The 24732-nt window shown below is 33.0% G+C and overlaps 1 protein-coding gene across 1 annotated transcript in view; it reads right to left on the reverse strand.

The window, feature by feature from the left end:
• Positions 1-7367: 7367 nt before the first annotated feature.
• The window catches only part of LOC126831637 (rab effector MyRIP), a 95768-nt gene continuing 78403 nt past the window's right edge, over positions 7368-24732 (reverse strand). The window contains exons 7-13 of the mRNA XM_050562232.2: positions 24141-24281; positions 23691-23774; positions 23220-23326; positions 16100-16201; positions 10112-10743; positions 8735-9132; positions 7368-7564 (exon numbers count right to left, since the gene is read on the reverse strand). Coding sequence (XP_050418189.2) covers positions 7368-7564; positions 8735-9132; positions 10112-10743; positions 16100-16201; positions 23220-23326; positions 23691-23774; positions 24141-24281 — 1661 coding nt within the window. The remainder of the gene's footprint in view (positions 7565-8734; positions 9133-10111; positions 10744-16099; positions 16202-23219; positions 23327-23690; positions 23775-24140; positions 24282-24732) is intronic.

Genomic DNA, 24732 nt, shown 5'->3' on the forward strand with positions numbered 1-24732 from the left:
AAGAAATCAAAACTACCATTCACAATACTAATAGTTTTCTACACTGAAACTTACCGTTGATGCATCTTTAGGCTATAAATTAAATCAATGTGAAAAGAACCTTTAGTGTCTATTTTAACATGCTATATAAGACACATGCGTTACTACTTTGAATGCTTAATTTTAAGAGATTTTAAGCGCTTTCAATAGCCAGTCATTGATTTGTGGAGCAGATTGTGACTCTTCAAATATCTAAGCACAAGATTTTGAGACCTGTCCATAGACTAACCACTGTTTCTGGGGAAGTACCTCTACTGCCTGAAATACATGCAGAAGTCTGTTTCCCCTAGCCCACTGCCATCACTATAGCTAATATATTTGAGATGCACAAGATTTTATATTTTTAAGTTCATATATATATATATATATATATATATATATATATATATATATATAAGACCATTTCCCTTAAAGCAAGTACAGTGGATGACTAGAGATCATTTCTGCCTTAATATAGATTGTAGTTACCCCCCTTTACATATTATGTTGTGTAGGGCACAATTCATTTCATACCAAACAGTGACATGCTTCAGTGTCTTAGGAAATGCACAAAAAACACAAATTTTATAAGTCTTTCCTACACACCCTAGTAAAGTTGCCGTCTCCAAAACCATCATCTCGCTTCTGTTGAGTGAACATAGCTCGCAATCGATTCACAGACGGCAACTCAATGCCCGAATCGGCATCAAACTCTCCTCTACTTTCTGGAACCTCTTCTTCTGCTGTTGAACCCACAATGTGCACTGGTTGAGGTCGTTCACGAACAGACGAAAAACCAGAATCGATGGAATGTCTTGGAGATGAATGCTGGCTTGAGTTATCTCTGGGAGAAAGACTGTTGTTCAATTGTAGTTGACTCACTGCTGATTCAATGCTGTTCACCTGAGTGGGCGAATGTTCATGAATATTAATACATAAAAATAAAAATAATCAAAGGGCTTGAAATCATGCGACTATGGTTACAATATGAAATACAGCTTGTATTAGAATTCCAAAGGATTTATAATTAGTGTACGGGATTAATTAGTGTCAGGGTCAAGATTCAAGCACAGATCCATCATCTTTTTAAAGGGGAGACTTATTTCAGAAGGGCTCAATAAATGAAAACCAATTTTGACCTAGACCATTAAAACCTGCTTTTCTCATTGACAAGTAACGGGACCATGAACTGAACCTCAAGCCCATCAATTGATAGACTTAAATTTTTGATATGACGTTTTGATCATTTGTGGTCCATAGTACACTCATACTTTTTTTTTAGTCCAAGACTATCCACTGGATCCACCCTTGAAAATCCAAGGAAAAATTTCGGGAATAGTTACTGAAGGATTAAAATCTTTTAGCTGAAGGAAAAAACACCATCTCCAAAACAAAATGTATCAAAATCTAAATTATGCCATTACCTCCTTTTCCCTTTGTGAAACCTGAGCAGCCGTTCTCGCAACCTCCTCTTCTAATTCGGCCATACCAGGATCTTGAAATACATCATCATCAACATCCTTAACCTTTGCTTCTAGCTCGCGCACACGATCTTCAAGGGAATAAACTTTGCCGGCTGCTAAGTAGATCTAGAAATAGACACATTAACTCCACATAGAAAGATAAATAAAATGCACCCAAGCCTTTTTAGCATTTCAATCCTGTTGCCATTCAAAGCAGGTAATCGTTAGGTTTAGAAAAGAATTTCTGGGGATAGATTTCACAAGTAATGACATTCTGTCAACAAAAACACACTACTTGCATAACTGACATTGCACTTGTTTTTTCTTACAACGATGGTATTAAAACCCCCAGATAAAGCCTGAAATGGATTTATTGTAGGCTACACATTTTTCAGATGTTTAACAGATCAATACCTCTTTGATTTAAAGATTCTCTGCAGCAAATTGCCAATAAACTTTTCCTAATTTAAACATGATAAGACATTAAAAGCATTATTTATGAGAGAAAAAACGATGGCAGCTTGAAATCAATAGAAGGTAATGTGAGGTTAAAATGGTTTCTGGTACCAGTAATACGGCTTTTTACTGTATTTGGTCTAAAAGTCTATGTTTGCAGTTTATTTCAGTTAATCTGTTGACTGTAGGGTGGAAAAAAGACGGTAATATCTGAACTGTTTATTATAAGAAAGACAAATGCAAATGATATCTAATATTGTATTAATGATCACTTTTTGATCAAATAAACGATATATATGGTATTAATTCCATGCCAGATATTCAATCTATTCCAGAACATGATCATTTCTTGAAGCAATTTGGTTATTCTAAATCCATCCCCATAATTCAATTTCATCAATCTTAAATTCACCTTTCTGTACATTAAAGTATCGATAATCAAAGGTCTTCAGAAATTATTTTTTCAAAACCCAAAAAAAGAGAAATATACATGTAATATAGTACATTTAACATAGAAGCATAAAAGCTCTGTAGCTTATAGTCAGGAAGCTTATAATACACATTAATAAGTACTGGTATACATATGTATCGTATATATCTTAAGCAGAAGCTGAAATATAAACACTTCATACCTGTTCCTCAGTTTTACCAGCCCCATCTTGACGATTTACAATTTCAGCAGCTGGAGAAAACGATTCAAGTTTAACATCCCAATGTTTCTTTTCTTTTGTTTTATCCCCTACACAGAAATCTCTTTGATAGCGTGACTTATCAATATCCTTTGATCCAAAATTAAGTCTTAAATCGGGAGCACCATGAGAAAGATCTTGTGTTTTAACACTGAAGTCATTTATATTCAATGATGGCTCATAATCAGGCACAGTATAGTCCAGGGTCAGATCTGAGGGTCGCTGATGATTGTTTGTGGAGTTATTCGTGTTCACATCTTCAGTAACAGAAGTGTTACTCGTCTGATACGATTGAAAAGAAATGTCGTCCGCACAAATTGAAGCACCGACGTCACTAGTCACTGATTCTAAATCGTCCATCACATCGAAAGGTTCTGTGTCATTGTTTTTATTATTCCTTTCATTATATCGAGTCTCTGTGACAGACGGTCTTGGTGTGCTTGTTACAAGGTCATGTGTATTATCAGAGTCTGCATGTTCATTTTGAATAATTTCCTCGGCCGTACGAAGAATATTTAGCGCTGATGAGGTTAGCATTCGCACAGACTTTGCAGATTTTTCCTGGAAAGAAATTAAGTTAAACTTTATAAAATAAATAGAAGACACATTCCTGTTTATACTCTATTAACATTTCATAGATCGATATGACTTGGCTTTTATATTAAATTTTATTTAAAACAAATACAGCATGATTATTTTCACATATAAAACAAAGTGAAATAAAACAGTGAGTGAAATGATTCCAAGCCCAAGCAGTATGAATGATTTATACAAAACCTTTACCAAACTGAGAAATGAAAATATATCCTGATTTTGGTGGTTTTAGAATTGTTTCTATTGTAACATGGACGTTTTTGAATGAAATGTGTTTACATGTGCAATGCTAGGTAGGAAATTTTACCCGGCATCTTCACCTACTCTTTCAACTGTTCTTTTATATACACACTTTCCTGGTCAGCCATAGAAGCACCACCCAAACTATTTCGGAAATTGTGCACAAATTAACTATATTATGATTTTTGGTAAAATGTATGGACTATGTAATAATTTTGGTTAAAATATAAAATAAATCTCAATTTTATTCATTTCAAAAGAATCATGAAAATTTGGATTATAATGAAGTTTTGGCTTTCAGAATCCTTTACATACATAGTTTCTTAGTCCTTGAACACGACAAGGTGTCAATTTCTTTTTATTCATGCATATTTATAGGTGGCGTAAATTTTGGTCCATCTTACCATGGCTTGATGATTAGCTACAGCTTCTAATATTGATGTATCGCCTAGTTTAATATCGATATTGTTGTTAGTAAAATCAGATGACGGAAAGTTAGTCTCCAGCCGATCTAGCTGATGATTCATTCTGTCTAGATGATGGTTTAAATAGCTGAACTGTTAGTAAAAACAATGAGCAATTACACATTAATACTGGACGAGGTTCGGTTTAAAATACCTGCTATAACCCCCTAACCTCCAAGCTGTGGGCCTATGAAATTCCAGGGAAATCTATACCATGCCCAAACATTTTTTTATCCAGACATTTAAGTGCAGATAATAAATTTCACTCACAAATAATGTTCGGTTAAACGTGAATCTGTTAGCGCTTCAAAATTGATTGTCATACACCTTTTACATGAGAATTGGATTGATGAGTGGAATTTCATAGTGTAACTTGGTGACAGATTATAATTGTGTTTGTATTCCTATGGATCAAAGTAATTCAGGACATAATCTTATAATTTATCCAAACCTGGATGACAGGGAGTGTTAAGAGGACATTTATACCAACCTTGTAGTGAACAATGAGTTAGTTCAAATGACTTATGAATTAAAAGAGATATAACATATACTAACTTAGACTGGTAACTTATTCTAGTTAGATATAATTATACAAAACTACCCTAGCGTAAATTGATAAACTTTCAAATTTCTTCGGTCCTACTGTAAAACTAAAGAAACCTGAACAAAACCTAAATTATGTTGAATTCTTGTGTTAAAATGTGATTAAACAAAATGAAATGTTAATTATAACAAGTGCAAAAAGCAGAGTATAAAATGACCGTTACCATGGTGAAATAAACAGAACAAAACAAACAGTATGAGATTATACCTCGTTGGCAGTTTCTAGCATCTCCTCAGCGACATATGACATGTCCTTTTTAGTGGCCAGCACTTTATCGCTAAGGTTACTGATACCGTTTTGGTACTTAGTGTTGATTGGTGTTTGTAGATCATGTGATTTGCTGCTATGCGAGTCTGGTGATAAGACAGGTGGTGTAGAAGGTGTGGTTGCCTGAGACTTCATTTCCTCGTCTGAAAAATACACAAGCCAATTAATCATTCCCATGAACTATAAAAATTAGTTTACCCCATTTCTGCATAGAAAAAGCCCAAAGTAAAACAAAACTTTTTTGTGTGTAAGTTAGGCTCAGTATCAGGATGTGGAATGTTCACACTGTTCAAAACCTGGATCCCCATAAAAAATAAGATTTCTGATTGGTCTCCATGGTAAAGAAGCAGCAAGATACCAAAGTATAGCACCTAAAGAGTTTTTGTATCCCAAAACCAATTCAATAAGAATATAAGACTTCTGATTGGTCTCCAAAATAATATAAGATATTTGATTGGTCTCCACAACACTGGAGTTATCAATGAGTTAATATGGAAGTTTTGTTTACCTGTTTTTGCTGGTTCGACTATAACTTGAGCTGTTGATTTAGCTTGACCTGCTATATTTCTAGCGATAACACTGTATTCTGCATCATCATCCATTGTAGCGTAATCAATAGTTAATATATAATCTCTATTACCAAACTTCTCTATAATAAACATAAATATAACGAATCAAATAAATGTAATCAGGGATTGACTGAGAAGGAGTCTGCGAGTTTGGTAGGCTCAGCACCCCTTAAAGAAGTTAATGTTTGTGGGATATCTGTTTTAGTTGGAGGGCCATTTCTATTCTTGAATTTACATCGTTTTTGATGAATTGATAAGATTACCATACTAAATATGTGCATAAGCCAGAAAAATCAAAATATATTCTAGAATTCACGATTTACATTGAGTTTTTCAAAACATTTTGGCTCCAATGGACTTATTGTCAATATAACTGGTGTGTCTACCCTATCTCATCCATAGCAATCATTGGTACTTAAAAAACATTAATTGGCGTTCAGCAAATGATAATTACCTATTCTGGCATTTCCTGGATTTTTAAAATGTTTGCCATCTTTATGCCATGTGACCCTTGGCTGTGGATAACCTTTGACCTTGCATCTGAACTTTACACTCTGACCTTCTTGAACTTCAACATCTTGAAGACCCTTAAGGAATTCTGGTTTCTTTAGTTCTTGTTTGTTACCTGAATGAATAAATCAATTTAAAACAGAGAATTTAACTTGAAGTCAATAACGTCTTCATTTAGAAAACATCAGATAACACAAATATTGAGATCTACATGAACAGCATCTTTTATGGATATATTTTCTTTGAGGGTTGGGATTCTGAAATGAAATGGTGGTTTAACATATTACTTTTCTGCACCAACTGGGCTAATGAAGACAGGCAACCACTATGTAGTGTGCTATGAGTGAAAATTTGCCTGGACAGTGGCGCTACAATAATCTCAGGACCTTTGTTTTTCGCCTGATCTGAACAATTAGATGGTGTTCCTTGCAATAATATCAACAGTAGATAATCTTTTGGCTTGGATTAAATCGGATTTAAGAAAAGCCCATCATAAGATTTTAACGAAGATTTAGTGCTGCCTTTTTTTGACCATATACCCTTTATATCATCTGCAGAGCACTGACCTAAATTATGCTCGAAGGTAGATATATATAGTTCAAAGAAACAAGTTACTATTTGAAGATGTTAAATTGCTCAGTGGCTTAAATGTGCAGAATCAATTTGTGCACACAAAAAGATTGGCCGCGTATTCCTTAAATAAATATCTTAGTCTAGCCCTAGCATTAGTCTATTCAGAACATACTGTGAAATTACATTTCAAACTGTGTTAAGCTTGTTTATTTACTTTACAGTTTCACCTAATTTCAATTAAAGACAGTTACTGTTACGTCATGTCTGCCTTTTAAAATGATTTAACAACACTGACTTTTGCAACAAATAACTTAGGCCAGACCAATCTAATTTTGAGTTCTTTGAGTAGTGATAAATGAATAGCCACTTGAGTCATGTGAAATCACACTGATCAGCAGCGAATTTTTCGCTAGGCTGCTACAATCACTGATAAGGATGACATCGATGCGACTTAATGAGCCAGAAATATTAACTTTTTTCCTGCGACAAATTAAATTCTAAAACATTTTTTTTATGTATAGGAAAAATAAATAAATCAAGGCGTTTGACGTATTTGTAGGTAAAAATTATTTCCTATTTAGTGTAAATGGGTATTAAAATGACTAAAAGGCAGCATTCCGCCCGAAGCAGTTATGCCTTATGTAAACAATGCATGCGCCATTCAGCCAATGATTGACGTCGCGTGCTGTGACGGCATGTGTTAAGGCAGTCATCTTTGACAGAGATATTACTCTAGACTCGTAATTCTCTGTGAAACAGATTGATGTGAAATAGGCTTTGTTTAAAATGCAAAAACTTACAAATTTGGATTTAGGACCTTTTTGTTTTTAAATTAGTCTTTTTGGCTGAAGAAATAGGAAGCAAAATGTCCCGAAGAACAGAAATTCAAATTGGTGTGGCCTTAGACCACTGATGAACTACTAACCTTTTACGGTGACAATAAAGTATTGGGTACATTTGTCCTGTTCGTTTAAAGCTATACACATATATTGACCAGCCTGCTCTTTTTTTAGATTAAACATGGTAATAGAATGTTTATCTCCATCACTTGTGAGCTCATAATCCTCAGAATCTTCTAGCTCTTCAACCTCATTACCTTCTCGATACCAAAATACATCTGAAAAACACATATGTCAAATATAAAATCTTTGAGGTCAAAAATGAATTCTTAATGTGAATATAAATGCAAGTTTTTATTTTTCATTTTTCATTTCAAAGATCATGCCTATATCCAGTAGAGAAATTTGATTTGTAAAAAAAAACAGCAGTTGTAAGGCAGGATACGCCCACATATTGCAAGAGATGGATAGAGAACAAGCTAAACAAAAAGTGACTTTTCGTACAATCAAGGGCTATAATTCAGGAAGTTACGATCTGATATGCACGACTATCGATAGGAACCAAGATCTTTAGGTTATAAATATATATGTCAAGTTTCAACAAAATCGGATCAACATTGTGACTTCTAGAGGGTCCGTAACCTTGACATACCATATATTTACACTATTTGCGTACTCAGTCGTCATTATGGTGTAACTGTGATATATTCAAACATTTTTTTAAATCGGATAATAATTGGGACCTCTAGAGGGACCACAAGCTAAAATCGTGATTTTTCGTACAATCATGCACAAATATTGAAAGGAACCAAGACCTTTGGGTTATAAACATGCATTTCAAGTTTCATCAAAATCAGATGAAAATTGTGACCTCTAGAGTGTCCACAAGCAAAAAACATGATTTTTTGTACAATCAGGGGCCATAATCCATGAAGTTATGGTCCGATATATGTCAATATCGAAAGGGAGATAGACCTATATATTTTAAGTTCTGTCAAAATCGAATAAAAATTGTGACCTGTGAGTGTCCACAAACAAATTGTGGACGTACAGACTGGTGCGACAACAATATAAATCGACATGAAAATGTGGGCCGATAAAAAAAGAGTGTGGTCCTGCACATATATTCTGAGACAATGCTTGAGAAGAGCATTATCTAATTATTTACCATGCCTAGGTTTCTGATTAGTTATCTTCACCCGGTCTGGTTACTTAGTCAATCATTACCAACTCATGGACCATAATTGCTACTTTCAGGAACCGACCAATGGTCACAGATATGTTAATTGTTATGTCTTATACAGTCACCTCAAGATTTCAACCTGCAATTTACCTGACTGAAATAAACTATACATGAGCAAAAACCGATGCCCATTTTATTGCGGTATAAACAAATACAAGTTTAATGGAAGTACGAAGTAAAAACTTAGAAAGATGTATCCACATACCCACATCTCCAGAGCCAGCAACTCGGCATGTTAATTTTAATGGTTCTCCTTCCTGAATGGTCACACTTTCTGGTGCCAACACAAACTTTGGATCATCATCTTTTGCTTTTATTAATTCCTCGGAAAAGTTTAACTTTGTTCTGGATTTATCAACAATAGGGCCAGACGTGTCGGTGGTATCTGAGTCAGATCTATATAAAGTTCTCTTAAAGTTATCAAAATCTGCAGAACTACGACTTTTCGTCTCTCCATCAGAGTCAGTATGTAAGGAGGCATTAGATAATTTCCTGGATATTCTAGCCAGTTCCTCGGATGTTTTGGCGTAAAATGAGTTTTCATCATCACTAATCTCCTCCTCCTCATTATCATCAGAGAAATCGGACAATTGATCAGCATCTCTGAAGTTAGAATAGAATTAAAATTTAGAATATAAAAAAGTAGAGGGAGAGGGCCCAAGGGAGAAGAGTTTTAATGTCTACTCAACACAAACTAGGTCATTCAGGACTATCATATGGTATATATATTTCTATATTTGTCTTGAGTAATAGCATCTTCAATAGAAGGCTTTATCTCGCTTTATCTACGTACATCTTATTAAGGCCATTGCGCAAAACCTTGCATAGTTCGGCACTAATTGCGACTGGGTATTCACACAGCTTGGGAGCCTATCAGATTCTTCGATCATCGCGAACACTCACGCTTTCAAGCTAAAATGTCTACCTGTGATAATCGAGTTGCACAGTTCAAATTCCTTCTCAATGTCAAGGTTTCCATGGAGGTAGCTATGTCACAACCTCAGATTGGACGCTACTTTTTACGTGTCTGCAGATAATGTAGCTATAATTGTTCGAGAATTGTAATGTAATCTAGCAACGTCCAGATGTTATAAAACTCGCAGTGGTTGCTTCAGGAACATGGAGCAATAGTTGCAGGGATCTTTAGTAACATGGGGAAACCACAAGGGTAGTCCTGGAGACCCTACTCCATGTCAAGTACATGCATGGAATTAAAACCGTACTACAAAATCGACAAGAGACCTTATGATTTAAATCGTGGTCTACTACCATCACCACAACCTGGTTTATTGAGACTAACAAAGATACTTTGTATGAAAAGGGTCACTGTTGTCAAAACCTCTCCAATATCCAACAAGATGTTAAAGTAGCTATACACTGGCGTCTGCAGATATTAATATTCTAAAACAGCTGGGATCACTTCTTAACATAAGACATATTTACTTCCTTTTCAATACATTCACATCATATGGTCCAATGATTTGAATATGTTTCAAACAAGTACAACTATTTCAATTAAATAGACGAATTGGCAGGAACACAGATCATATTCTATGTTTTAATAAATTCGAAGACAACTTACTCATTTCCTACTCTTGGTACCATCTCATCATCCGGCTGTGGTACCATCATAAATAATTCTCCATCTCCTCCAATCTTCTTCCCACAATTATCATATGGGGAAAGCACTGCTCCCCCCTTAATAATCCAATTATTCCTCCATTGTGTTTTATCTTCTTCATTTTTAGAGACTTTATCCAAATCTTCTTCGGTTTCTTCGGGAATAATCGCTAGATTCATGGATAACAGATCGGGATCCACCTCGTATGTACTAAAGTCTATATTTTCCAGGTCTGAAAAATCGGGAAGAGGTGGCTCTGCCCGTTGAACGCGCTCTAAACTAGAATAGCGGATTTCAAAGTCTTCTTTTTTCTCTGACCGTTCATAGTCTACCGAAGGCACGATAACTTCATCGATCTCAACCTTCTCATCTATCGAACGCACAGATGGTGTTCTACGTTTTTGAGTTTCGCGCACAAATTTTTTTAAATCCTCAAAATCTTTGGTGAGATCACTGGAATTATCGTCTATTTCACCCTCATCTTCCTCCAAACTATCATGAAGTGATTCCTGATCTTGTTTGTTATTAAATGACCTTCCATCGGTTACATCCGGTAAACTGGTACCATTTTCTTTTCTGTGGTTATCAAGGATCTGAAATGAATAATAATAAAAAAATTTTCAACATTTTTAAGACACTGCAGCAAGACCAGCAGCAATATCCACAGTATAAGAGTACAGCACCAAAACTATGTCAAAATGAGCAGCGAAATACTTCAAAGCAACATAACCCCCCCCCCCCACACACAAAATAACCATCTGAAGTACCGGTATGAACAGTATATCAGGATGAATACACGATTGTCAAACTCATAAACCTGCCACAAGTGAAGTGGTATCAGCTGTTCCTGGAAACAATGAATAATAAGCATTTCCTACAGGTGATCAACTTGAACATAACTAAAAGGTATAGTAAAATCCTCCATTTTGTTTATACTTTGAAAAACTATAATCTTGGTAGATTTGCGCTAAAATTTGTTAAAAGAGAAAATCAAGTGACTTTTTATACAATAATCTCTATTATGGAATCTAACAGTAATGTAAGCCTAGGCCTCCTCTAGAGTAGTGCAATTTTGACATGTAGTAAATAACTGCAAAAACAAAACTAGAACAAATGCTTCAAACACTACAGCAGAAACACAACAAGCACATTCCTGAAGAAGACAGAATATTTCGTTGGTAAAAAGCAATAAAGCCAATTTTTACAACAAAAAATATCTGTGAGTTGAATGATTGTGAACAGTCTTTTTCTTCCTTAGGCAATTCTAAGATGAAGGAGGCAAAAAGATAAATTCAAAGCAATGTGGGCTAAAGAATTTCAGCAGATTTTCAAGCAAATGTAAGATGTCACCTCCATTTTAAAAATAAGTTCAAAATTCATAGGATAACAGAAACACATGGCCTATTTAAAGATAAAAAAGCCAACATTTTTTGTACATACTTTACCAAATATAGAATCATGAAATAGTCGTGATAAGAACCTGTTATCCATGGTTTCAAAACAAGGCATCCGGACTATCGGACTAATGTCGGTGACTAGCTCCTCTTAACAAAGGTCCGATCAGAATAGCCATTCAACAGTGTCAAGATGCCACAAAACAAGAGCTAACAGACGGAATTGTTTTAGTTTGCTGCTAATATTTACCGCCATTTCTAAAGAGAGGTGTTCTGTGTAAACTTTAAGCTGTTAAATGGACAGTTTTTGTGTTAGAAGAGACACCAAAGGTATTGTTGTCATTGAAATTGAAAGGCAAGGTAAACTATTTTTACATTATGGAAGAGAAAATGTGATTGGATTTATAATAGTATTATGGTGGGTGTCATAGCAGTACCATTACATTTTCATTCTTGAAAGAAAAGTTTTAAATGAATATTGTTATTGCTACAAATAATTTTATTGACTACCATATCATTTTAAAAAGATGTTAGTGGATTGGTGATCTCTGGACAGACATTAACAATTTTTTTGGGATTAGACATGATCAGGATTGGTCATGAAAAATTTGAGACTAAGCTATAAATCGACCACCGGGATACCAACAATTCAATTTACGAATTGTAGCATTATTTAGTATCACAAAAGATTGCATGCCACAACATACGCCCACGCTTGGTAAGTTGTCTTATTAGTCCATAAAAATGTCAATTTTATAAATAAAAGGCAAACACTTTATCATATAATATGATTGGCAACATTATATAACATTATCAAGGGAAAGAACTCTATAAGTAATTAATAAAAATTGCTGAAATTGTTTGTTGGATGACAACCAGAAACTGTGGTTTGGCGATAACAATATATGTCAAGATTTAAATTATTACTAGTATTTCTAAGCTATCCGTATTATGATCTAAAGATGTTAAAGTATTCTATATAAAGCAGAAATCGTTATCACAGTACTATGTTTTCAAGCTCTTTTGACTTTTTTTCTAGTCATCAAAATGGTATTGAAAATATTAAAATAAAAACAAGATTATGTATTTAAGCTCCTCTAATCACTTTTATAGTTCCCAAAATAGTATAATATAATGATTTTAACTTTTGAAAATATTGAAATAAAAACAAAGTTATGTTAAATAAAATCAAATATTGTTGTTATTTTATTCTGTAAAGCTCTTTACATTTCTTTTAGTTCTGAAGATTATGATTTCAAATATATTATGATTATAAACCAGAAAATATTATTACTATGTTTCTAAAGCTCTTTACATTCTATACGTTTTTAATACTTACTTTAAGTACCACATAAAACAAACTGAACAAACAATTAAACAAACTTGTTGTACTAATTCGTGACCTCTCATCAAAAGATTTAAACCTGGGATACTAATTGTGGTAACAATTTAACCAGACGTCATTTAAACGGCCTGGGGCACAGAACTTTACAACCAGGAGATCATGCCCATTAGAATAACAAGAAAGGAAGAAGTCAGAATGAAGAAATTACATAAAGTTTATGTTGACATGACATGAAGGTTTGTCGAAAATCCAAAGAATTTTGATATGATTCATCTTTTAAATCCTTAAAAAACCTAATATCAACACTTTCTTACATTTAAAAGAGACATAACTGCATTTAAATCACATGGCTGCAATCAGAAACTTGTCTCAAATAGTATTCTCCCCTTTTAAATGACCAACTGACCAGATATTGTGATCTTTGAACAAAAATACAGCTTACAAACACTTGCATTTTTCATTTTGGACTTTACCTTGTATAGTATGTTCATAGAGAATAGAATCACGGATGGAATTTCAAATTTGAACAGAAATATTTTTTGCAGACTTGTGTTTCAACCTTGTGCATATGTTGAATTACACATAAGTCTTTACATAAAAATAGTAAATATTTTTAATTTTTGAAATATATATGAACAATAAAAGCTAATAAAAAGTTCAAATTTGATTAAACACCGCTGACATCTAAACTGTCTGACAAACAGCTGCTTTAATTATGTCACACAGGTTAATTAATTTTTCTTACCTGCCATTAACAATAAGAGTTACACCTGAATAATATATTCCAACAATTTAAAAAAATGTCAATATCTGTCAAATGACCTGAGGGTCACAGTGTACGCACAAAATCATCCTTATTGTCACCAATCATTCAAAAATTACTGTCAATTATCAAATCAATGAAATTTATCAAGCAGACACAAATCAAATGACCCTTTCTCAGGCCAATGGACACTAAGTGACCTTTCAGGATGTTCAGTTTGCTCTGGTATATACGTTCAACTAATCTAAACAAACTTGCTTTCAGTCCAGATACACACACATCAAAAGACGAGACTAAGATCCACTGCTAATAAAACACGATATCACTCTTAAACTGGTTTCACATTAAACAATACATCAGATATTATTGGTATATCACATGGTAATGGAGGACGGGCTCTGCAACTTTCTTGAATGTAAGTCAGGAATTACTTCATTCATTAAATCCCAAATATTTTCTAGAGAATACCTAATGACAAAATCAAGATAAACATAACTACTTACTTCAGCACCACTGAGAAATTATTCTCAAACTTTTAATCAAATACTTCTCTGAATATACTCAATTAAAAAATCAGTTTAAGGGAGGACAGGGTCAGCAACTTATTTCCATATGGATGTGTCATTTCAACTTATTTCCATATCGTTGTCATTTCAACTTGTATATCATTATCTAATAAGTTTCCACAAACACATTTCTGACCTTATTTAGAAATTAGTTCATATGCATTGAAATTTTTCTGGAGTTTACGGAATACTTTCATGAGTATAAAAGATCACAGAACCGTTTTTCAGCATCTTATATCATAATCAGTTTCAACCAACATACTCCTACATCATTCCATTTCAGACTTTTCTGGATTGTACGAAAATGACTGAATCTCCTTAAAATTTTCTATTACCACAATCATCATGGCTTCACTTATAACCACCCAACTTTTCCTCACTGGTTGAATCTGCACTCAAGAGAACAGATCAACTTGTATGTACTTAAGTCAATACGAAGCAAAGAGAAGCAATTAAAGTCAGTTTAAAAGTTTGGATTGTTTAAAGCTACTGTAACAATATCTACTGCAACTTTTTTCACCAAAGATAAACTTTGAATAGCTAAGACTAGATAATGGGCTTTGACATGACAATACCATGATTTAAACATGACTTTATTTATTCTGTGGCAATTACACAGTTTCTCCATCATTATATTCAACAAAACATCTTAAAATATTTACATTTGTGATGTGAACAATCTGCATATGACTTCAACACAAAATGCCAAGATTAATCTTTTTTGAGGGGGTCTTAAAACCATAATTCTACGAAGGGCAGCTCATGAATGATAACTACCGGTACAAATACAGATTTTCATTTGGTCAATTCATGGACCTTATAATACGTTATAAGGTCCATGGTCATTTATAAAAAGATTTAAGTATCTATCAATAAGGATTCAGAACTGTACATACCATAGGCTACCTCTTTTTCTGTAGGTTTAAATAAACTGTGTATAAAATCTTATTTCAAAAGTCTTAATAACATATTATAAAGGTCTATCTTGAAACCAGGAAATCGACACATAATAGCAATTTAACAACACAATTCTTGCACTCTTGAATAAATTTAATATTTCCTTGAAGAGTTCAAGCAAATGTGGGATGACATCATTCAGAATTTGCTTCAAAAGGCAAGTCAAGTGGCCACTTATTATTAAGAAAGGAAATAGAGACACCGACCTATATAGAGTTTTCATTAATATAACTAGTGTTCTTAATTGGATAACTTTTACAAGTCAATATCGGTTTGGCATTGCACATGCCCGACTCAGAAATCCACATCACTGGGATGATTCATATTAGTAATTAATTACGTGATTCCTTTTAATCAGTATCTACAAACAGAAAAATGTAGAACCGTGAAATGTGATAAAGATAGGTTGCCAGGTAATGAAATATACACCCACAGCAGCTAAGACATCCAAGCAGTTCACAAATGTTGTTATGTAATTATTCTTCTGTAGGTAATGGGGTCATTTAAGAAACACTAACTAAAGTCTCCACAAGATTTTTAACATGGATCATGGGTGATAACTCCAACAGTAATTATCGAAAATTGTTGAAAATCCATGGACGGATAGACAGGGCTGTCAACAAAATATGGTCACATGGGTACATTACAAAAAAACTAAAAAAAAAATGTCTCCCACATCAGACTTATTTGAAGAATTCTCTGAGAACTAGAATATTTTTTTTTTGTATGACCTAATATTTGTAACTCATCCTTAGCTTTAAAAACAAAAAGTTGCAACTCAATATTTGAACTAAGTTGATGCATGTGACTACTACTTTCAATTTTTCTTTAGAGAATCCAACAAGGGATTAAATTAGAATAAATCTTGAGTTGATCACAGAACGTAATTTAGCCCTGGTGCATACATGACTAAATGAAACTAACCTTTGATAAAACTGCCTGAGCTATGTGGTCCTCATATGAGTTGTGGTCGGCTCCAGATTCATCAGATAATGAGGACAGATCAGATACAGCTTCATCGGATGTCTGGAAAAAATTAAAAACATAATATTAATTCAATGACCTAATATAATTAATAACTGAAATAAAACAGAGCGGGATATATCAGCGCCCACTAATACACCCACCAGCACCATCTACGTTTGATTTCGTCATACGTCACTCAGTCGTGTGTGCTCAAAATGCTAACAGAAACTGGTTGACAATTAGAGATACCCTTGGTATTATATTAAAGACAGAAAAAGACAGAGTATTCTTCAAAACTAAATCTGATCAGAAAAAATTTCCACCTCAAAGTAAAACTAAGGAAAAGCATCACCTATTATTGAGAAGTTATGGATTTTTTTACAATTATTATTTTTGGCTTGTTTTACAGTACAAATGATGATTTTATGACAAAACAACTAGGTCCTTTTATAGAGGTTTTCTACAGAATTTTGAAATATGAAACAGACTCTTTCTCAACCCAATAAATTTTTTAAATAGAAGAGTCGAATTTTGAAGTAACTTACTTTTAATACAGTGTTCATCATCTTAGTCGTATTATCTTTTCTATATTGTTCTTAAATTTGAGTTTGTCAATTTTACCCACATTTTTTTGTTCTAATCTTCTTAATTATTATTTTTATGTTTTTAATCTGTTTTTGTTCCTGAATTAAATATATTACAGCTTATAATATGTGCAGCATTTTATTTTATTTACGATATTTTCGGCCTACTCTTATTTCCAATTCCAACTGTCAATGGTTCTTTTATATGTGGACGCCCAATGTGCGCCACTGACAAGGGGGGACAATTCCAGAAAATCCACATGAACTTTCTCAGCCAACCCCACGATCAAACATGTGATCATCCAGGCTAACGAGCCAATGACTTACTAATTGAGCCACCGCAGCTCCCACACAACAAAACACAGAAATGGCAGACCTATATATATATTCCAGGTAAACTAAGCAGATTTTAAGGGCCCCAGAATATATCATTAAATAGCAGTGGTGTTAAAGCAAAAGGAATGGTTGATCTGGGCTATCTTCTGACTAACTTTTTCAATATAAACTATTTTATCAATATTGTGAGCGAATGTTGTGGTGGGGAGTTGGAATAGGGACTCCAGTACATTGCCTTGCTCAGAGTCCTCAATTATTTAGCTCCAGGTCAGTTTGCACTATGTTTTGTTTAAATTTTAATATTTGTTTTTTAATTTGACAAAGAGACGCAATTGAAACAATAAATGTAACTTGTAAATATGTCAATATTTAGTCAATCTTGGTAAAATTTCCAAATAGATTGTGCAAAAAAAATGAACTTTTCTATCACTACATCAGGCAAGATAAACCATCTCTCACAAGAGGAATGAATACGTTATCCTTTGATCTAAACTAGACAAGTGTCACTTTCACTGAACGTTATGTATTATCACTTAATCTACCTCTTAATGATGGTAATCATACATGTGATGAAGTATGCTTAATCTTTGCAGACCACCATATACCACTTCTCGATTATCTTGAAAGTTCACAATTAGCATCTCTATTGAACTTCTATATTTGAATAGTATATTTACACTCCTTTTTAACACACCTGATGAATACCATAGATATACTATAGATAAATACTAGGTATATCAGATATGTAAAGATATACTGTTGATGATCATTATAAATATATTATGGTGTATACTATAGTTTCTATTATTGATATGTATATTCCATATCAGATAACAATAAAAACCACACCCTAGATCTTTATATTAATAGAGATACGTGTATATGAATAAAATACCCTGATCAACAATTGAGTCAATCTCATCATAAGGAACATCATTATGATTTTTTTTAAATCCACACTGACTGTATTGTATAAGACAACACCTCAACAAAACTTAGAATTTTAGAAATGATATAATGTTAGAAGAGCTAAACGGTGAAAGGTGCTATGATTGCATTTTTATTAAAATTATTTAAGATAAATTTGTATGTATCTATTAGTAAAAAATTAGATGCGTTGATATCAAGAAGTAAACATATCCTGTGTTAGTCCATGCCAAAACACTGGATGTAAACAGAAGCTATCATTTGGATTCAACTTGAAGTACCCATAATAAATCTCTTAGTTTTATCTTTCTTATAATATAAAAAATGAACTAAATCAAATATGGTTGTGTGAAATGTGCTACATTTGTAATAACTATATTTTAAAAATCGTCCGAATCTATCTATGAATGTATAATATTGGTACAAAAAAAACACAGTAAAACTTACCTTCCAACAACTTTATCACAAAGTGTCAAATCAAAAATAAGTACATATACATAAAAAACACACGTGTCACTATTTATGAAACGACATTCCGAAAAAAATAGAAATCACTAGGTGTTATATTTTTGGCAGTATCACACAAATTATTTAAGCCCCTCTATAGACAAAAATAAATCTAATCCATAGCGAAATAAATCTAATGCATAGTGAGTTAAATCCTGAATAATTAGCTCCAATCACACTGCTGTATATTGTATGTAAGTAAATAGGTACAGATAGTAAGTAATATACCTTTCACCCTCTTACTTAGTATCGCTGAACTTTGTATATATGTTATACCGACCCAGTATTTAAGAATGTATGACAACACTTGAAGGACATGTTTCGTTTGTCTATCACATCATGATCAAAATGTAAACAATTCGTGGCTGGCTGGTCCACAGATAGTAAATGTACGCCTTTAAGATGCTCTAACACCATTTCAAAAGATGTTTTCCATGCTATGATAACTTCATAGATCGTGGATAAATAGCGAGTCAATTAAAAAAGAACATTGGGTACCAGGATTTGACTTGCATGGTCGAACTCTCCGCTACTCGCTTATTATAACATTGGTGTATTAAATGACACATAGAAACTATTATAGTTGTTTTCTATTAACGCCTACGATTGCTCTTAAGAAAATTTATCTTCATAAATATATACTTCACAACTTGATACCTACATCCTATGGTTATCTTTATTCAAAATCATATTCTTAAACCATACAATATATAGTTTTTATATCCATACGCCTATACTTACTTATATGCAAACGTCATATATATGTCTTATGAAAATCATCAATGTCATATATTTGACACATAACTGGATGTAAATAAATTAAAGAGACATGTCGATCTTAGCTAAGGTCCTTAAATAAAGCTTTCTAACAAAAGTATATTAATTAAAGAAAGGATGATGAACCATATTATATTATGATAAATTACTTGGTCATTCCAGATTAACATGTGGTACAATTTTATTTCAATAAATCGTTTCTGTGTAGGGTCTTTAGGAGGAAACCGGGAGTAAACAGAGAAAACCCTTGAGGTAAGGCAGGTAACTCTATTCCTCGTCACAGATCTGAACTGCACGTGTAAGATCATTCGGTCACCCATCCTTACTTTGTAACTACATGTACTTCTAGATGCAATAAACTGTTACAAAAATATATTTCACTACTAATTGCATTAAAAAAAACAACAAATATTCACTGAGTTCAATTTTTTATGTCATGTATACTTTTTGAGATTTATGACAAGAGTTACACAAGTATTAAAATATCTTTTCATACTATCATTTAATATGCATCCATCCCATAATGTTAATATTGTGTTAAAATAGCTTATTCAATCAAGATTTGTTTGACAGCCTTTTTCACGTACATGTATTATGTGTATATTTCTTTATACTTATCAATTACATACATTTATAGCAATCCCGGCATTCTTCAAAGATGTCTTTTTTATACCCCAGTCTTCACATCCCTACATACATATTTATTATGTGAGTTTATACGTCGCTTAAATAACACTCAAACAGTTTTTAATCATAAGTAATTCACATTTTCACCTTAATTTCAAGCACTGATAATTCATTGTTGAAATTTCCTAGCAATTAAATAATGAAAGAAATTGGCAAGCCATCATTTTCCCAAGTCATCGAGAGCAAAAATAATGAATCAGAAAGATAAAGATCGGTATGAAAGAATCGTAATGTAGTCAACCATGACAATATAATTGTTCTTATTTGGTCTGATGGTCATCTGGCTGGCTAATAGAATATACCTGTACTTTAGGTAGCTACTTTAATACGGATGACGGATGAATAAATCTACATGTAGTTTTATCCTTGTAACTAACATCTACAAGATATAGTAAATATTAATTTGACTTCAATTATCAGATTGTGAGTGAGTTACATATTTGTAATTTATACTAATTATAAGTTAAATTCAAAGGTTGATGTTTGCTTTATTGAATTTAAACACACAGTTATTTATCATTAAGATGTCCTTACCTCCTTTTTTTCAATTAATGATATATTTAACATATTAAAATAACAATTTCTACTTTGCTGTCAGAAATGTTAACATTAAAACAAGCCAACAGTGAGATTGATGTCCCCCGCCGCAATCACAAAATAAATAGATGACAATTTTACCTTTTTGCAAACTATCCAGCAATCAAACTGACAATCTATAAGCTTACTTAGTCCAAGCAGAAAATGTTCCAGATCGAATTCAGTCAAGATTTTGAAGTACCTGGTAGTGAAATTATACACTGAGTATCATCACTCTCCATCAGTTAGAATAAAAGTAATCTTGTCCCAAAGCCTAATAGACACCTACACCAAGTTTGTATATTCTAGCTCAATAAGAAGGAGAGTATTGTATTCAGAAATTTCGACCAATCAAATTGCCTATAGTTCTGCTTACCCTGAGCAGGAAATTCTCATTAGCGAACTTAGTCAAGGTATTGATATAATGGAACTATACACCAAGTTTCATCACTCTCATTTAATTAGAACTTAAGTTATCGTGTCCCAATGCATCAATCAATCAAATAACTTGTCTCTGCTTAGCCTAAGCATAAAATGCTCATCTTTGAACTCCATAAAAACCTACAAGTTTGAACATTCTAGCTCAATTAGAAGGAGAGTGATTGTGTCTCACAGATCAATTTTAATAGTCCCCTGCAGTCCCGGGAATAATTTCCCTCGTAGCACAAAGCATATATGTATATAGCATATGCCTGTCAGACTAGATGTGGACCTTTAGGACTAGTATCGTGAAAATGATATATGGGTTTATTTCAGTGAGCAGGTAACTCAGATAATATTGACATATATAACAGGCATATCAGAATTCTCATTTCCTTGTGAAACTTAACAGTTATATTCTCTCAATAAATATTATTCCTTTGCATTTTTGCCAATTGGCAACCACTGTCAAATAGTTCAAAGTAATTTTCAAAATAGAAGAATATCTGATTAAGGTATATCAACCCCATAATCTTTTGCAATAAGCTTTATGGAGGAAATGTTTTTGACATAATTTTACCATCCAAAGACGAGGTTCAAATAAAGAGGGAATAACTATATAACTAAACACTCAGTAGTTGCATTTCTGAAATAAGGTGTAAAATCTTTCAGTTCATTAAATGAAAATTGTTGTCTTTTAATATCATTAACAACTAAACCAACAAATACCGATTGCAAGTGAACTTTTGAGTCTAAAGAGGGAGGCTATAAGCACTTACATGCTGCCTTTGATCAATGTAACATAATAACAAATTTTTAGACTTATATACAATCCTATTACCAGTATTTTTTTCTTGTAAAATATATCAGCGTGCAAGCAGAGAATATTTTTATAAATAGAATGCAAGCACTGTTTTTAAGTCAGAAACTTGTAATTATAACTGATAGGAATGCAGCATTATTACACTAATTACAGTTATAAGAAAAACCAACATTAGGTCACTTTTTGGAGCAAGGCTGTTAAGATCACCTTGAATCATTTTAATGTTATTTCATAAATGCCATTCAATAATGCTATTTATTTACTTTTAATTCTTTAATTAACCTATTTCAAATACAGTAAATTATAAATCTGATAGAAATTAAAAGTAACTTACCAAGAAATTATTTAAAAATATCAATAACTACAAAAACTATGTGGGTTGAAGAAATCCTAGCTAAAAATTACCTCTAAAAACAGTTCGTTCGTTCGAAAGATTTACTCATTTTATTTACTTTTGTGACTTGGTCGACTAAGGGGTTTAGGTATTTGTATACTTGTTAGTTTGGCAATGTTTGAGATGGTAAACGAAAGGTTGAAACGGGCGTTCCTAACAGATGTGCGTGATAGGTGATTTGCATAGGAAATGACGACAGACTACTAGGAGTAAACTACAGCACGCTTGATTCTCAATACGTCAACATTGCTTCCGTCAAGCTAAAGGTGAAAGACTACCACTTATAGTTAAAATACTGGATCGGAATGCGGAGAATGTTTGGGACGCTTTGCTTGTGGCTAATTGTTTGTTTGTTTTGTTTGTGTATGTTGTGAATGGTTGTTATGTAATAGGCTTTAGTTAAATACAAGTATTACAGATACCGTCTGATATAATATCAAAGACAAATGCAAGCCAGTTTGAGATGGCAACAAAAAAAAAATGTCAAGAATCCGAGACAAAATCTCCCCCAGAACTCTGCCAAAGAAAAGGCCATTGTTTCTTAATAAAGATAAAGCATGTGGAATGAATGCGGTTGTATGTTTAAAATGTGTTACAGTTGCAAAAAATGGCGACCAAGGTAAAATATTTGAATCCATTTAATCCAGTGCCTTAAGAATTTCTCTTGAGCCTATGACTGAGATGGAAATAATAAACAATATTGAAATAGAGGAAGTAAACCATTTCCACTGCAAAAGTTTTCATAATATGATTACCAGATCTTGTGTTTCTATCTGAACCGTATTTTATAAATTTCATTGAAATTTTTACAAATTCTGGAAACACGTTTGACTTTTCCATTAATTTTGAATTTGTTTTAACTTAACTGCTAGCATTACCAACATAAGTACATCAAATAAAACCACAGAATTCACGGCATTCAAACACAAATATGAACAGAAAAAAGAATGTATATTAGAAACGTCTCCCATCTGTTTGATAAACAAAAGTAGAGACAGTGTTGTTGCCATGTCAACAAGAGAAGATAAATATAAAAGTTATGCTTACTTTACTCACCAGATCAAGAGATTCACCAAAAAGATCTTCGACCAACTTGGAAATATTCTGACGAACTTTTTGACAGACAGCTTCCTCTGTTTGGGGAGTATCGAAACCTGAAAATCAGGAAGAAACCATTGAAACATTTATTTCTAAGGAATATTTTGTCTAGAGCTATCCCTTTAACTGTCATCTGATTGAATGGAAGGAATTGTTTGTTGTGGTGTGTCAAATCAACATCTGCGATATACATACCAGAATCGGACTATTGCTTTGTTTTTATTATTAAATCAACCTTAACTAAAAAGTTTACTTGGTTTCATAAGAGAATTTTGAGAGATTTTTCATTTGGTCTTTGATAACACAGTAAAATGTAGCTTTTGGGGTTTTTTTTATGATCATTGCTTGATTATCAAGCTTAATAAATCACCCCTGACAAACAGCATATATCTTTTATTTTAAAGTATTAAAATTACTTACTTTCATAAGCTAACTGTAACCGCTGAGAGAGATTTTTCAACTGATCTTTTACTCGACTTCTAAATGTTGTCATCTCCTCCCCATCTAAAAATAAATTAATATCAAATTAATAGGAAATTGTTCAAAGGCATGCCAGCCCAATTAAACACATAAATTAAATCATTGTTTCCTGGGTTAGATTACTAGATACAAGGAAATGATTGTATTACTTGTTTGCCAAACTAAAGCACAGTAAAGGGGGATAACTCCAACTCCAAAGCAATAATTAAAGATCTATTGCAGATATTGGTTTTAGATTGTAATTCTGTAATATACCATTAACTTAAAACTTAAATTGTTTTACACTACTTTTTTGATGGATTAAAGCCATTTGGATGTGCCATTTATCAAAACTATATCTATATTTCTCACAGATAGTTAAATAGTATTTATCAAAAGTTCAAAACTTACAGGAAGTGCTGCCGAAGTTGGTGCGAGCATTGGCCGATTTCTCCAATGATTTATGGAAGTCATTTATAAGCCTGTCAAACTTTGTCTTGAATTTAATTTCTTCTGCCCTTTTAGCACTTTCAAACGCTTCTTTGTAAATATCTGAAGAGATAAAAAAAAGGAATCTTTTTTATTCCAATTCCAATAAAACATCATTTTTAAAAAATAAAAGTGAATGAGAGAGAAATTCTTTTTAAGTCGATTCAATTCTCACTAGGTCCTGAGAACTGACATTTCAATAAATGTCCTACGCTCACATTTATAGGTCGAAGTACCCAGAGAAAACCCCACAATTTGTCATGTACAAACCCAAACCCATGACAAACACAGATAACCAGTGCTTATAATCTACAATGAACACATCCTGTTCCATTTTCAGACACCTAACCCGGACATGACCGCTGTTTCTCTGCCTAAAAAAATTGCTATTCATCAATATTAAAAATCAAATTAGGCCATACAAATAAACTAAATAAATGTATTTTGATTTAATTGGGTAACCCAGAAAACATTGGGTTTCCACCTTCAATTACAATTAAAAGAATCCACAAAA

Source organism: Patella vulgata, chromosome 9 (genome assembly GCF_932274485.2).
Source record: "Patella vulgata chromosome 9, xgPatVulg1.2, whole genome shotgun sequence".
NCBI classification, from domain to species: domain Eukaryota; kingdom Metazoa; phylum Mollusca; class Gastropoda; family Patellidae; genus Patella; species Patella vulgata.